Source organism: Lithobates pipiens, unplaced genomic scaffold (genome assembly GCF_037356315.1).
Source record: "Lithobates pipiens isolate NorthernLeopardFrog02 unplaced genomic scaffold, aLitPip1_a1.2 Scaffold_19, whole genome shotgun sequence".
NCBI classification, from domain to species: domain Eukaryota; kingdom Metazoa; phylum Chordata; class Amphibia; order Anura; family Ranidae; genus Lithobates; species Lithobates pipiens.
In genome coordinates, this window is record NW_027507764.1 from 250,409,107 (window position 1) to 250,425,051 (window position 15,945).

General features: G+C 42.4%; 1 protein-coding gene across 3 annotated transcripts in view; it reads left to right on the forward strand.

The window, feature by feature from the left end:
- Positions 1-15,945, forward strand: part of PTPN3 (protein tyrosine phosphatase non-receptor type 3) — a 294,126-nt gene that overhangs the window by 201,055 nt on the left and 77,126 nt on the right. For all 3 annotated transcript variants that reach the window (XM_077491913.1, XM_077491914.1, XM_077491915.1), the window contains 2 exons: positions 1,011-1,145; positions 9,497-9,673. In XM_077491913.1, the coding sequence (XP_077348039.1) occupies positions 1,011-1,145; positions 9,497-9,673 (312 nt within the window). The remainder of the gene's footprint in view (positions 1-1,010; positions 1,146-9,496; positions 9,674-15,945) is intronic.

The following is a 15,945-nucleotide window of genomic DNA, read 5'->3' on the forward strand; positions in this document are numbered from 1 at the left end:
GGTGATCATTATGCTACCTTTACTCAGCATGCCTGCTTACATTGGTGCTCAGTGTGGCCTCATATATTTGTAGTGAGCATGCCCGTGAGCATGTTTTCCTTAATTGGTGGTCAGTGCTCAGTGTACCTCTATACATTGGCAGTCATTTCTCAACATGTCTCTTTATATAGCTGTGCTCATTGTGTCCCCTGATATTAGTAGTTAGGGTTTATTGTGTTTCCTTACACTTATGGTCAGTGCCCCCACTTACACTGGTGGTTAGGGTGCTGCCCTTAAGCAGGTGAAATGGTTTCATTTTTTTTAGCTTTAGTAAAGATTGCACTGACAGTGGTTTATGGCACTGACGAGTTGAGAGCACTGTTCCCTTTGTACTCACCATAGGAGGCATGGCACTTTATAGTTAGCTGGTTACTGCTAGGGGGAAACATATATAGGTGGGCTTGGGGATGGAAACAACACCCCCCACCAAGGAGACAGGTCGGGTCAGAGAATTTATGAGGATGGGATAGCCACAATCAGTAATAAGGGGGCAGTACCAAATCCAAGAAGTAAAGAAACAATTTAGAACCCAGAGCAACACTGAGCATCCGATGTGGACACAGAGTGCCCCATACGAAAACACTGTGCCCAAGCCCCCTGGTGTTGGCCTTAGCCCCTCATGCCAATGAGTGCTTTCCCACCTCAAGCTGGGGCTTAAAAGCCTCTGCTGTAGCCCTTTTAGCCTGACACAGACCTGACATTCCTTCTCTTACTGGAACTGATTACAACATCTGTTATTGTGTGTCCACCAAAATGAACCCCTGTTTGTTGACTATTTTTGATATGATCCATTTGCATGAATATTGCTCAGGTGCAATTTTGCTATAAAAGCCCTAATTGAACATGTCAAAATCTGGAAAAAAAATTTTTTACATTTATATAAGAATTACTAGTGTTAAATCCAAGTGGGTACATTTTTTTAAAGACTCCTTAGATATTTGTAATTCAGTCTTTTCTTATTGCAATTGTAGGTCTGCCAGCAGTCAGCTTTGCAGGAAAGTGATTGGTGGCATGGTATGGAATGCAGATTTAAGAAGATCTGTGTCTGTGGAACACCTTGAGACCAAAAGTCTTCCTTCTCGCTCTCCTCCAGTTACTCCAAACTGGTAAGTAGTCTTCACAGACATTCTGTGTTATGGTTTAAATACTATCTCATTTAATAAAACATACTTCTGAGACCCAGTCTGTGCAGACAATGCTGCTCATGATGGCTTGCTGAGGTAGTAGAAGCCACAGGCAGCATCAACTCACCAAGAAAAGTCAGAGTGAAATCCAATGTAGTTTATTCTAGACTTTGCAGGTTACAAGGATGTTTCTGAGAATTTCTTGATGTTGTAAGTGTATCACAGGACAATAAGCCTTCTAACTCTATATGGGTGAGCGCTTTACTCCATGAGGGCAAACATTAAAGTAACAGAGAGCACTGAGAAACAGTGAGTGACAACTAAGAGTTGGTGAAACTAGTGCATAACATGAGGGGGATAACAGTGGAATATATCATGGCCCAACTCGCTGCAATAGACAACAATAAAAACAGGCTGCTAAAAGCAGGGCACTCCCCTGCCACTCTGCCTGATATCGGTGGATACCACTATACTAAGAGCAATTGCATTACAATAACAAAACACATTAATAAAGTACATGAGCATGGATAATTCTTATCTTCTAAATCAGAAAGACACAAAAAGAGGGAAGGAGCATGCAAACATCAAATAATTGATTTAATGCTAACTGCACTTTTTATAAAAAAAAAGTAAATAAATGTTTGCAGGAAAAAAAAGTGAATTTATTATTTTTTGTAAGTGAGCCTCCAAAGCATTGCAACTGGATGCAATGCCATGTTCCTGCAGACTCTCCCTCCATCTCCTTTTAGTTAGAGAAGTGCCAAAGAACTATGATCACTGTATTCGTGTTCTGTTTAGAACTATAAGTCTATCTGCAACAGTGGCAGACCGGACTTGGTAATGAATAAGCACTGCTGTGTGTGAAACATGTCTACATTTCTATCTGTTAGTGGTCCAGTGCTGTACATCACAGTAATCACACTTTAATCTGTATTTGACACTTCAATAAACTTTCTGCACTTCCAGATGAGTGTGCTACCAATCCATTTCTATAGACGGAACTTGTAGTGCATTCACTGGCAGATCTCAAGTCCTTGGAATGGTGAAGCATTGTGATCGGTCTTTGTCAGTGTAGATTTGACACAGCTGGAACAGTTCTTGAAAGTATTAATGCAGGCCATACATGGTCGAATTTCAAACAAATTTTCTTTTCAAAATCTGAAAATTTTGTTTTTTTTGTGATCCGATGGTGCCATCATTGATTTTCGAAATTCGGCCGACCAAGCCTTCAATTTCACCTCATGTTGCTACAGAAAAGAATTTTCATGGCCGGAAATCTTCTTTTCTCTCCGTAAATTTTTTTTTTTCTTATTACATTTCTCGCACGATTCTCCCACCATTGATTAGAAAATCCTTAGTTTTTCAAAAAATTTCCAACATGTCCGATTTCTCAAATTTGATTTCCACATGAAAATCGGCTGTTGCTACAGCCCACTAATGGTGCGAAATTCATATGAAAATTTTTAGATACGATTTTTGAAAGAAAATTCTTTCGAAATTCGAACCGTGTATGGCTGGCATTAAGTCACTTCTAAAAGGATGTCAGACATGCCTAGTACCTTTGGGTTAAAGGTAGCGTAGTCCATTCTTGTTAAAGCTACTTCCAGTTTGTGAAGTATAAGTAGTTCTTACTAAAATTTCCACTGAACCAGCACATGTGCAGTGTATAAGGACAAAACATTTCCTTTTATGTTGTCAAAAATTCTGAAGTTGCAAATTAATGGCTTCTTTGGTTGTCTAATACGCTATCAATTTTAACTGCTTTCTTAGGTTGGTCTTGGGGAAACACATTAACAAGACATATTTTTGCCCAAATTTTCTCATAAAGTCCCTTATGGAAAAGTTCATAACATTTTGACATGAATGTTGCAGGTGACTGTTCATGTCTGTCCCTGTCATGATTTAACATGGGTAAGAAGTCTTTAGTGGGTATAGAGTCCTCCCCAAGGAAGCCTGGGTGCAAGGCGGATACATGCAACCTGCTTTTACATTCTGTGCAGTTATCTGGCTCAGCTTTGTAGTCTTTAGCAAAGTACTCTATTGAAGCACAACATCTGAAAAAAATGCCATGGCTTATTAGGAATGCCTTGCATTCTTCCAATTGCTTTTCCCTAATCATTTCCCTATCATTTTATTAGAGGTTGTGGCTTGTTGTGAATGGGCCAGCAGTATTTTGGGTATTTCATCTAGATCATCACTAGTATTGGCATAAGTAGGTGTGTTTGTGGTTTCTCCGTCAGAGATAGCATCGCTCAAGTCTTTGTACTTAGGTGAAGGCATCTCACTCCAACAAAGAAGCTTGGGTCATTCTTTGTCTTGGCTCTTTCACACAGGCTTTCCGCTCAGCAGACTCCGCTTTACTCAGCGGGGGGATCGATCTGCTGATCCCCATTGAGCAGGCAGATGACAGGTCCGTCTCTGCTCACTGTGCAGAGGCAGACCTGTTGGAGCCCCGCTCTCCTCTATGGGGAAATTAGATGAAAATGGACCGCCTGTCCGCTTTCATCTGATCCACCAGACAGATGGAAAATAGGGTTTCCATCCATCTAGATTTCACGGATCGGATAGCAGTGGGTGTCAGCGGACATGTCACTGCTGCCCCATAAGGGTGAATGGAGGCTCCGATCAGGTCCGCCTGAAAAACTGACAGGTGGACCTGATCAGAATGCCCGTGTGAAAAGGGCCTTCATTTATTAGAATTGTGAGAATGATGCCTACTTTTCTTACAGAAATGAAGGCAATTTTTCTACCACTGGTTTCACACTATGTGCAGTGTCTAGGTAATTAAGGCCTGGTAATTGTGGATCATTGTGACCCATGGTTTGTGTGTGTGCCACTCAGGCTTGATCTCTCTGGGGAGTAGTGTGAGTGATGCCACATCTGCTGCAGGAGTGCCAGCGATGAATGGAGCTCGTCCCAGGTCCTGTAATCACTGGAAGTAAGAGGGGAAAAATCCCTGGTTTCTATTTCAATAAGGTTACTCCGTTACCATGACTTCTGAGTGTACCTTTTGGACAATTTAGGAAAGTTCTGCAACCTTTTGATTAAAGTGGAGTTCCACTCCTAAAATTATTTTGTCATTTTTCAGCTGCATTAAAAACGGTAAATAAAATTTAGAAAAAAAAATATTTTTACTCACCTCTTAATGCCTGTTGCTAGGGGGTCCCTCGTTATCTGCCTCCTTACTCACCTCAGCTCCTTACGTCACCTCCCTCAGTGCCAGAAGGGAGATCACCTCCCTCTAGGTGATTATCTGGGACACATCACAGGTCCCAGATGATTGCGCAGCCAGTCACGGCATGCGGCAGGGCTCGCGTATGCGCAGTCGGTACACGGGTGTGAAGCCACAGCCGGGCGCCCACAGTTACAATGCCGGCAACGTCGAGCGGAGGGGGAGATGAGCAGGGCTTCGATCCCCCGCATAGCTTGATCCTGGGACAGGTAAGTGTCCGATTATTAAAAGTCAGCAGCTGCAGTATTTGTAGCTGCTGACTTTTTTGTTTTATTTTTTTTAAGCGGAACTCCGCTTTAAGGCAAGATTGACTTCAGGGCATCCATAACCTGGTTCTAATCTACCCCATGTGAGATTAAGGCCTCATGCACACTGGATGTTTTTAAAGCAGCTGTTTTTGGCTTCTCCCATTTTTTTCTACAGTCAATAAACTTCCCATCATGTTATACTATGTATCCATGCACACACAGGCTGTTATCAGCAGTCTTTGGCTGGGGCGTTTTTTGGCTTTTAAAAAACCCCAAAACTAGTGGGTTCTGAAAGGAGTTTTTCAGCTGTTTTCAGCTGTAAAAACGCTACGTCAAAAAACACAGGTAAATGCTCAAAAAAGCATCTCACCGGCGTTTTTTTAACGTTTTTGATCCATTGAAAAAAATGTTTTTTTTAAAATGCTACCACTAATAATATACTAAAAAACACTATTGCAAAAACGTTAAAAAAAAAAAACATTGAAAAACTCACTGCAAGGCTACTGCCGTTTTTCTAACGTTATTTTATGCATGAGGCCTAAGACTTTTGTGTGGTTCATGTATGCAAACAGTTTTAAGCCTGTTATTAATATTATACAGGATTTAAATAGCGCCAATAGTTTGTGCAGCGCTTTACAGTATAAAAGGGAGACAATACAGTTATAATACAATAAAATACAAGAGGATGAAGAGGGCCCTGCTTTCAAGGATCGCTTGATGGTAGCAAGAGTAGGGGATAGCCAGACAGGTTGAGGTAGCAAGTTCCAGGGGATGGGAGAGGCTCTGGAGAAATCCTGGAGATGAACATGGGAGGAGGAGACGAGAGCTTGAGAGTAGGAGGTCTTGAGAAGAGTGGAGAGGACGGTTTGGCTGATATTTGGAGACAAGGTTGGTGATGTAGCTGGGGGCAGAGTTGTGAATAGATTTGTATGCTGTGGTTAGTATTTTGAATTTAATTCACTGGGCGATTGGGAGACAATTTAGGGATTGGAAGAGAGGGTTGGCATACACTGAGCGGTTGGTAAGGTGGATAAGTCTGGCAGCAGCATTCATGATAGACTGAAGAGGGGATAGCCTATGGAGAGGCAGGCTAATGAGAAGGGAGTTGCAGTAGTGAAGGCAAGATGGTTGCATTGTTGATTTTGATGGAAAAGTCAGGGTGGGGGGTACGGGTTGGGGGGAATATTATTAGCGCAGTTTTTGAGAGATTTAGTTTAAGGAAGTGGTGCGACATCCATGCTGATATGTCAGTTATTAAGTTAGTAATGTGAGAGGAGACTGAAGGAGTGAAGTGAGGAGTAGACAGATTTGGGTATCATTGGTGTATAAGTGGTATTGGAAGCCATGGATAGTTATCAAGTGACCAAGGGAGGAGGTATAGATAGAGAAGAGAAGGGGTCCAAGAACAGAGCCTTGGGGTACCCCCACAGAAAGGAGCAATGGAGAGGAGGAGACAGAGTTGTAGGTAACACTGAAGAAGCGCTGTGATAGGCAGAGAACCAGGATAGAGGAGACTCTTGGAGGCCAAGGGAATGGAGTTTATTGAGATGGAGCAGGTGGTCAACAGTATCAAAGACCGCAGAGAGGTCAAGTTGTAGGAGTATGGAGTACTGGCTGTTGGTTTTAGCAGTTAGTAAATTGTTTGTGAGTTTTAGTAAGGCAGTTTCCGTGGAGTGCCAATTCAGTAGCCAATTCAAAAGAGGAGAGTGTTGAATGTGCTGTTAGGCAAAGTATGTTGGGTGATGAAGATGTACACACAGTGGAGGTATCCTCACGAATTGCATCAATCTTGTGTTTGAAGTGAATCTCTTGGACAGTGAGTGAGTTAGTGGGTAGAGGGTGTGGGGGACGAAGTAGAGAGTTAAAGGTTGAGAAGAGCCGATGGGGACTGAATGAGCAGATATTAATAAGAGAGACAATGTAGGCTTGTTTGGCAGCATGGAGGCAGGAATTGTATTTTAGAAGGGCAGAGCACGGCAATGTCTCTTGAGATTTTAGTTTGCCAGGGTTATACCGGTCGGGCCTGATTCTGCGTGTGGTTATAGGAGCAAGTACATCTAGTGATGATGAGAATGAACTGTTGTAGACAGAGGCAGCCAGGTCAGGACAGGGGAGAGTTTGTCATATAGGTGGTCAGTAGCAGAATAGAGAAGAGAAGCGTTAAAGTGGCAAAGGTTCCTACAAGTAATTGTTGCTTGGAGGGTGGGTGGTTGGAGGCAAGGATACAGTGAAACTGATGAGGTTGTGATCAGAGAGAGGAAAGGGGGTGTTCGTGAAGTTGCCAGGATTTCACAGATGGAGAATACAAGGTGAAGGGTATGTGTCCATTGGGTTAGATCAAAAGATGAGGTTGAGTTGAGAAGTTGAGCTGTAGTTGGGCTGTTAACATTGACAGGAATGTTGAAGTCACCAAGAATGATAGTGGGTATTTCAGAGGAAAGAAAATAGGGTAGCCAGGCAGCAAAGTCATCAAAGTGCGATACCAGTCCAGGAGGCGGATAAATTGCTGTGATCCTCAGAGAAATAGGAGAAAACAGACAAAATACAGTGCATCTTGAAAGAAGAGAGAGATGGAGAGAGAGGGATAGGTAAGATTTGGAAGGTGCTTTGTAGGGATAAAATGAATCCAACTCCACCTCCTTTCTGTCCGTTGGGTCTTTGGGAGTGATTCCAATGGAGACCACCATGGGAGAGGGCAGTAGGAGAAGCTGAGTCAAAATTTTGAAGCCAGGTTTCAGTTATGGCAAGTATGATAAAGCCATGAAAGATGAAGAGGTCATGTACAGATATTAGCTTGATGGGAGTGGGATGTGCATGAGCACACATGTCTAATGGCCCTGGAGTTTATGATAGTATGTGGGGGCAGCAAATGCAGGAGATGATGGGTGCAGTAGTAAGGAGAGGGTAGGAGTGAGGGTGATATGTGCATGCTGCAGGGTAGAAAGGAGGGGTAGAGTAAGGATAATTTTGAGGATAGAAGATACCGATGTGAGAAGAAAGAGAAGAAGAAGCATGTTAGTGCATAGAGAGTGGGAATCTGACTGTTGTGGTATCTTTATCCAGCTTTAGTTCTCCTGCTTTCATTAAACTGCGGCGGTGAAACTGCACATCACTCTTGACAGAGCAGGAAAGAACTATGTTGTCTGCGCCTTGCTCCTGTCTGCGCCACCCCATAGGCTGCTTTCAATTTATAAGCAGGCATGCATTTCTCAATTGGTCAGTATAGGTTCTGATTTGAGACACCTGAATATAAACTGAATATTAACATAAACTGAAGATTGAAAGCCTAACAATTTAATCAGTAGATCATGCTCTTGCATAGGTGGGATGCTAAGGTCATGAATTACTAATTTAAATGTGGACCCTAGGCTCCTGTAGTCTATTCTCTGTGCAATCGTCAAACTTCATGAGGCCAATGTTAACCATTTAGATGTGATAGACAGAAAGCTCACATTGATGGCAGCACAGCCTTGTAAACAGACTCTGGAGTCTGTTTACATTTCATCAGCTGACTGTCAGCTTTCAGGTGGGAGTGATTTGTACCTCCTGCGTACCCAGGAAAGCCATCTGAAGATCCATTTGCTGATAATTTTTTTGATAAATGAAGCTGAAGTCGGCAAGCTTTCCATTTTCAGAGCTATTATTCACCAAGGACAATCAAAGCAGAATGCATTAAAGTGTGATTCCAGTAAAAACCTAACTTAGCCTAAACTTGCTCCCACCTCCATTCTAAGCCTGTTCTATACAACCTGAAAAAGGAAAGATACCTATACTTTTTACCTATTCTGAAGTCGCTCAGGTACAGTCACATGATCAGGTCTCCGCACTGGCTTCAGTGTATAGGAGGGACAGCCAAAATTGGCTCCCCAATATTAAGCCTTTGGGTGACATCAGCATCCAGGCTCTGCAGCCGTTGTCACTCCTCTCTCTTCTACCCTGAAGCTGTTGCTGGAGAGATCATGTGACTGGACTACAGCAACTTAAAAATAGGTAAGTATAGGCATCTTTCCTTTTGCAGAGTCTATAGAATAGGCTTAGTATGGGGATGGGAGTAGATTTAAGCTTAGTTAGGTTTTGATTAAAATTACACTTTAAGTTCATTTGTCCTGCAGTTGACCCATTTTGGCCTGCTTCAAGCATGAGGGCATCCCTATTCACTGATATAGGAATGTTAAAGTTGTTTGAAGGAAACAAAAGCCCATCGAGACAGGCCTAAGGATTGGTAGCCTAATTCCATTCCAATTTTGTGGCCGGATTTGTTAAACGGGCAAAGAGCAGACAAATGCAGGGTTTTCTAGGTGAGAAATGCATGCTCTTGACTGTTCCGTTTTTTTGTGTTTAGAGATTTTCTTTCAAATAATATGTTAAATGCTTGACTGGGTGTGCACTGCCTCTGTTGGGCATGGTAAATGACCTGGATAGCTTTAAAAAACTGCCAATGAAGACCTAATGCTTGCTGGATAAGTAGCTCTGGTGCAAGGGACTACAGCTTTTAGCTGCTGGCAGAGGGCACAAATACCTGAAACACAGACTTATTGCATTGCAGGCATGTGTACCTGCTTGCATACTGCCTTAAATGTTTGTATCATTAGTTGCCCCATCCAACAGCTGTCAGCTTGTTAGAGCGTTTGATAAGAGAGGATACCTATGCCCTCTGCTAAATACCAAAGCTCCATACACCAAGGCTAAATGGCAGGCATGCATTGGGCCTGGGCTACTTGGGTAGGTCATAAAAAAAGGTATCACTTCAACGTGTCATTAAATGCAAAGCCACAATTCTACATGTATGATAAGGGAATGCAGCTGATGATAAACATTACATGTAATGGTTTGCTTTAAATACTTTTTTACAGGCGGAGCCCTAGGATGCGCCATGTCATTAGGAAACCACACCATTCTTCTGCTGACAATCTTGTCAATGAAATGACCTATGTAACGGAGACGGAAGATGTATTTTACACATACAAAGGCTCACCAACATCAAAGGACAGTGACTCGGAGTTCTTTCAGAACCGCAGTCCACAAAGCAGGCATGTGAATAATGTGATCTTTGTCAAATATACATAAAATCTTTGTTTTAAAAATATATCATTATTACAGGGTTTTATTATGACACTGGTTATGCAGAATAATCTTGGTTATCTATTAACACTGGGTTTTTCTGTTTAAAGATGGGTCTACTTTGCAATAGGTAACTTTTTGCCCTTCAAGGTCAACATATTATATATCTTTATTTTTAAGGACAGATAGAACTTTAATTTTATTGGAAGATAGGAATAACTTCTTTAACTGCTTTAGCTATTCAATTTTAATTAGTAAATGATGGAGATATAGTGATGGTGAAATAAAAGAAAAAAATACAGCCGTGTTTGATTTTACACTATATTTTCGATTTAGAACATGATTTTTCTCTTTTAGGCTCGGTTCACACTAATGCAAAATTCAGTGTTTCTCTATGAAAGCTGTCTTATCTGATACTATACAAGTCTGTCTGAATTTAGAAAAGGTTCCTGCACTACTTTGGTCTAACTTTGATATGACTTCAGTGCCACAAAAAAAGAGTGTAAAAAGTCACATCAAATTCGGACTTCAAAGTTGCACTGAAAGTCGCACGACTTTAGAGTCGGCTAGTGTGAACCGAGCCTTAAAGGTAAATTAAAAACACACCTGTATGTAAAGAATTTCTGCATATCAGTATCAAAACACCGAGCTTAAACTGTACTGTAATTTTATTCTGGCAGTAAGTGTAAATAAAATGAAAAAAGTTTGAATTGGGACAAAAACGAAGAGTAACTGCTGCTGGTAGGATAGATTCCATAAAGCATAGGGGATTGAAGGGTGCAGCTGAGCAGTTTTCATCATAGATAATGGTTGCAATATGCTAGCTTGAATTTACCAGGTATGGTGCTATTAAAGGGGTTGTAAACCTTTGTGTTTTTTCACCTTAATGCATTCTATGCATTAAGATGGAAAAAACACCTGTCAGTGACCAGCCCCCCAGTTTTACTTACCTGATCCCTGGAACTTGCCTGAGGTTCTTGGCTCTTGATTCAATAGATTGATAGCAGCGTAGCCATTGGCTCCTACTGCTGTCAATCAAATCCAATGATTGGGGGGGGGCAGGGCCAAGTCATACATTCGGTGGCTATGAATGCCAAATGCTGGACTTGGGAGCATGCCCGCAAGGTAACCCTCTCGGGAGAGCGATTCTCCTAAGGGGTTATCTGATGTCAGGAGGAGCCACAAGAGCCGCTGAGGGACCCCAAAAGATGAGATTAGGGGCACTCTGTGTAAAATGAGCTGCATAGTGGAGGTAAGTATGATATGTTTGTTAGTTAAGAAAAAAAAACCTTAACCCTTACAATCACTTTAAATTATTATGGACATGTATAAAATTGTATAATGTCAAAGAACAAGATTCTAAGAGAAAAGGGTAGGGGGAAAACTAGAATGTTCACAGGGTGCCTTATAATTTATGACTGTGTTTCACATTTACAATGTTAATTTTATCATAAAATGGACATCCAGATTAATATCCATATATAATTAATTAAGCACAAGCCTTATCTGTATATTGTAAAGCACACATTAAACTCTAGAAGGAGCTCTGGTATAGTGTAAATGTACTGTAGATCTGTCACCTCATTTAAATGTTCTGTCTTGGTATGATATGTTTTTATAGAAACAGTGCCAACACTGGGAAATTAATTTAGGCCATAGTGACAACACAGATACAATGCTCGAGGGAAACCTCTTTCAACTCCATTAAAACAAGTCAGATTATATGTTACTGATACTGGCAAAAGTTGTTATATTCTGCAGTCTGCTAAGCTGCTTACTAAAGACCCACATTTAAATGGAACTATGAATCCTGAGAAAAATTAGCTGTGCCGTCAGGCAGTATATAATAAGACAAATCTAGGCAATTAAGATAAGATGGATGATGTTATTGTATCTGGGCAGACTTCACATTCCAGTTATAGACATTTGTAAGAAACAGACAGAGCAGGAAGGCTTTAAATGCAGTAAACTCGGTTATGCTAGAGAGTAGCAAATATCCACATGTAAACTAGGAAATGTGTGTGCAGTGCTGCCTCAAAACATCTGTTATGGGAAGGCAAAGTACAAAGTCAGCGTGCACTTCTGGAGCCTGAGTTGACACAACAGAGTTTCACAGTAGAGTGGATAACAACAGTCAATCCTAGGACTGATGTCACACTGAGGGGTGGTCAAGGGCCATGGCAACACGTTTCAGAACACCTAGCTACTTTCTCAAGTCTCTGCAAGACTCTGCTGTTGCAGCTTAGGCTCTTGGAGTGTACACTGGCTTTGATCTTTGGTTTTCCTTCTCAAGACAGACTGACAATGTTTTGAGGTGGCACTGCACACACCTTTCCTAGTTTACATGTGAGTGGATATTTATTACTTTACTGCATTAACACTAGAGGTTTACTGATATATCGGCCGACCGATATTTGGCCATTTTGGAGAAATCGTTATTGGCCGATTATTATCCAAATTAGGCCGATATTGAACACTGGCAGTATTTCTGCAAGCAGAGTGTGGAGAAGGGAGGAGGAACTCCACACGCTGTGGGCAGAGCAGCACCGCAGTGTGTGAAACTGTATGAAGAGAGAGAGGAGCTGTCAAAATTGAGGTTGAATGTCGGGTGTGGGTGGGACCTGGGTTGGGCGGGACACAGCTATCCAACATCAGCCGATGGGATCTGGGCGGCTACTACGTGTGGGGCCCCGCCCCTTTCTTAAACAGCCCAATCATTGGCTCGATAGCTGCTGGCCTCGCCCACCCTGTGTCCCACCCATCCCTGTGTCCCGCCTACCACCAACATCACGCTGAATTTGTCATCTCCTCTCTCTCTCTCCCTCCCTCTCCATACAGTTTCACACACCGCAGCGCTGCAGAGAGTGTTCAGTTTCACAGTTACACTATCGGCTGTGAAACCTGCCATTGCCATCCAGTGCCACTTGCCAGTGCCAGCTATTGCCATCTGCTGGTGCCACCTGCCAATCAGTGCCACCTTCCAGTGCCAGCCAGTGCCATTTGCCAGTGCCACCTGTCAGTGCCAACCAGTGCCACTTGCCAGTGCCAGCCACTGCCCCTGCCAGTGCCATCTGCCAGTGCCACCTGCCAGTACCAATTAGTGCCACCTGCTAGTGCCAACCTGTGCCACTTGCCATTGTCACCTGTCAGTGCCACTTGCCATTGTCACCTGTCAGTGCCACCTGCCAGTGCCAACCAGTGCCATCTGCCAGTGTCAACCAGTGCCACCTGTCAGTGCCTGCCAGTGCCACCTACCAAATCGGCCACCCCGATTTCTAAATAACGGCATCGGCCAGAAAAAAACCCATAATGGTTGACCTCTAATTACCACCCTTCCTTTACTTTCCATGTCTTACATTCTGCTGCTAGCTGGTTTTCCCCAAAGTACCTGAAGATGAGCTGTTGCTGTGGTGTTGTGGATGAACATTTACCCCTATGATATGGAACTACTTATTTATAGACTTATATAAAACAGATGGACTGCTATGAACTTTACCATGAACATTCTTATGTTTCTAGTGCCTCTATTGGCTAGTATTTTTGGATATAGCCCTTTAATCTCATAGGGTCACATCTGTGCCATTTTTTTTACTGGTTTATTTGTCAGCTATGACTTCTGAAGGTGATTTAGATATTTACACAGTTTTCACATCTCCTATTTAACCCTTGCCTAGATGCTCAGGCCAAATGTAGCAGCATCCATTTGTGTCAGTTACCTTGACCTTAACGCTGACTATTTTCTCTATCTCAAAATTATTGACACTGTTTTTAAAGAATCATGAAAGCTCTCATTGCTGAACTATCTTTTAAAGAATGCTAGTTCTCTGGGTGGCACGTTGAAGCTGTGGCTTAAATGCATTGTCCTTAACCCAAGGCAAATATAAACATATGGAATTCTGACAGTTTTCTGACCCATACCTACAGCATATCTGTTCTGGGTCTATGATTTAAGACTAGCATTTACACCAGGGAGCCAGCAATTGCAGCCACTCTGCTTTCCTTATGGCAATGTGTCACTTTAAAGAGGAAGTAAACTCTCCCACTCTGATGCTTCTTTTCATTTAGTCCATTATAATAAGTCATTATCAGACTATAGCCACTGTAATCCAGCCCAAATCGCATATTACTTACTGTTTAAAGAAACTTTAAAAAACTTGTTTCCAGGGTTTAGGCAGCACCATCTTAAGTATTGTTTTCTGAGTCCACAGTGGAGTGTATTTCCGCCCTTACATTGAGCACTTCCTGTACTGCTAACCCTTAAGCCTCCTTCTCAATCCAACGTTTCTATGGCAACCCTGCTTCCCTGTTCATAGCTTACTTGTTTATTTCATAGTATTTACTTGTGCCGATGTGTAATGTTTCCCTTTGTCAGACTTATCAGCTTCAGCTGATAAGACTGCAGTAATGGCCAAGTTTAGACTGTATGTCATGTTACATGGTCACATGGTGTGTAAGAGGAAGCTCTGAGTGATTAGCAGAGTTCAGTGTTGTGCCGTAGGAAGTCCTGATAACAGATAGATAAGACATAGAGAGTGTGCCTTAAATCAGGGGAGATCTGGGCATGCTCATTGACTTCATTCTACAGAACAACAAGGATTACAACAATACTAAGCAAGTAAGGAGATATCTACAAGCAGTGTTCATTAGGGTTTTTTATGCTGTATTACATGGGACAAAGTTGTGGGGGAGGGTTTACAACCACTTTAAGGATTGCAAGATAGCTGTGACATGAGTCTTCTAAATCTCCATTTGCAAAATCTTGCATTTGTTATCCTGGCAAGCCTTTGCTTCATCTGTAAATTATTTCTGACTGTTTTAGAAAGCATACTGTTACTGCTTTCTCCAAAATCTACCAAAGACCCTTCAAGAGGTGAAAAAGCAAATGCAATAGCCCATTGACACCATGGGGGTTATTTACTAAAGGAAAATCCACTTTGCACTGAAAGTCCACTTGGAAGTAAAGTCGCTGTAGATCCGAGGGGGACATGCAAAGGAAAATAAAAAACAAAATTTTAGCTTGCACATGATTGGATATTAAAATCAGCAGAGCTTCCACTCATTTCAGACCTACCCCTTAGATTGAGAGCGGCTGCACTTTCAAGTGCACTTGTATTGCACAGTGGATTTGCCTTTCGTAAATAACCCCCACGTATACTTGTAAATAAGCACAAAGCTGCAGAAGGAGGCCTGTCCGGCAAGAAGGCATTTCATTAAATGGGTCTTATTAGATTTCATCAGCTCATGCTTGTTAGAGCCGGTTCACACAGCGGGCGATGCGAGGCGACACGACTCGCCTCGCCTCGCTCTCGCAAGTCGCCCCCGTTCTGTACAATGGAACCGTTCTGAGAGGAGCGACTCGAGTCGCTCCGACTCAGAAAAAAGGTTCCTGTACTACCTCGGGGCGACTTGCATTGACTTCTATACAGAAGTCATCTGCAAGTTGCCGCTGAGGTCGCGGCAGGTCGCGGCGAGGCAAGTCGGAGTCGCCTCGCCTCGCCTGCAGTGTGAACCGGGTTCTACCATCTTCCTACTGTAAGAGTCCATTCACACAGGAGCAACTTTGGATCCGACTTGAAGTCGTCCCAAGTTGCCTCAAGTCGCGCAACATTTAAAAATCAATGTAAGTGAATGAGAGCCGTCTTAATGTACACTACTGAAGTCGCTCCGACTTCAAAAAAGGTTCCTGTACTACTTCAATCCGACTTCTAGTCAACTTGTACCCATTGATTTCAATAGAAGTTGCCTCCAAGTCTGATCCCCTGTCTTAACTGAAGCAACTTTCCAGGAAGTAAAAATAGTTTTCTAGGCAAACCCCTCCCTCCCACAGAGCTGATTATTATGTGATTGGCCACTGGTAAAGTCTCCTCTCCTGGAAGCAACTTCAAGTTGCCTTGTAAGTTGCCTTAAGTCATGCTGTGATTCATACTCAAGTCGTGTCCAAGTTGCCTCCCAAAGTCTCGCTCAAAGTCGTGTTGCCCCTGTGTGAACGGACCCTTATTTAGCTTTGACATATTGTTTTGATTTTTCATAACATATTCTGTCTCGAGACAGAAACATCTTTGTGCAGCTCTGATATCCATTTCATGTATAGACGTACAAAACCGTATATATGTGTCTGCCATTGAAAGGGCCTTTTGATTTACTAAAAACTAAAATGTCCAGTGTTTGACCTGCTCAGTTGTAGTCATTATGCTAGCATCTTTGACCCTTTCGCTGCCAGGTCTGTGCAGCGTATGGACCT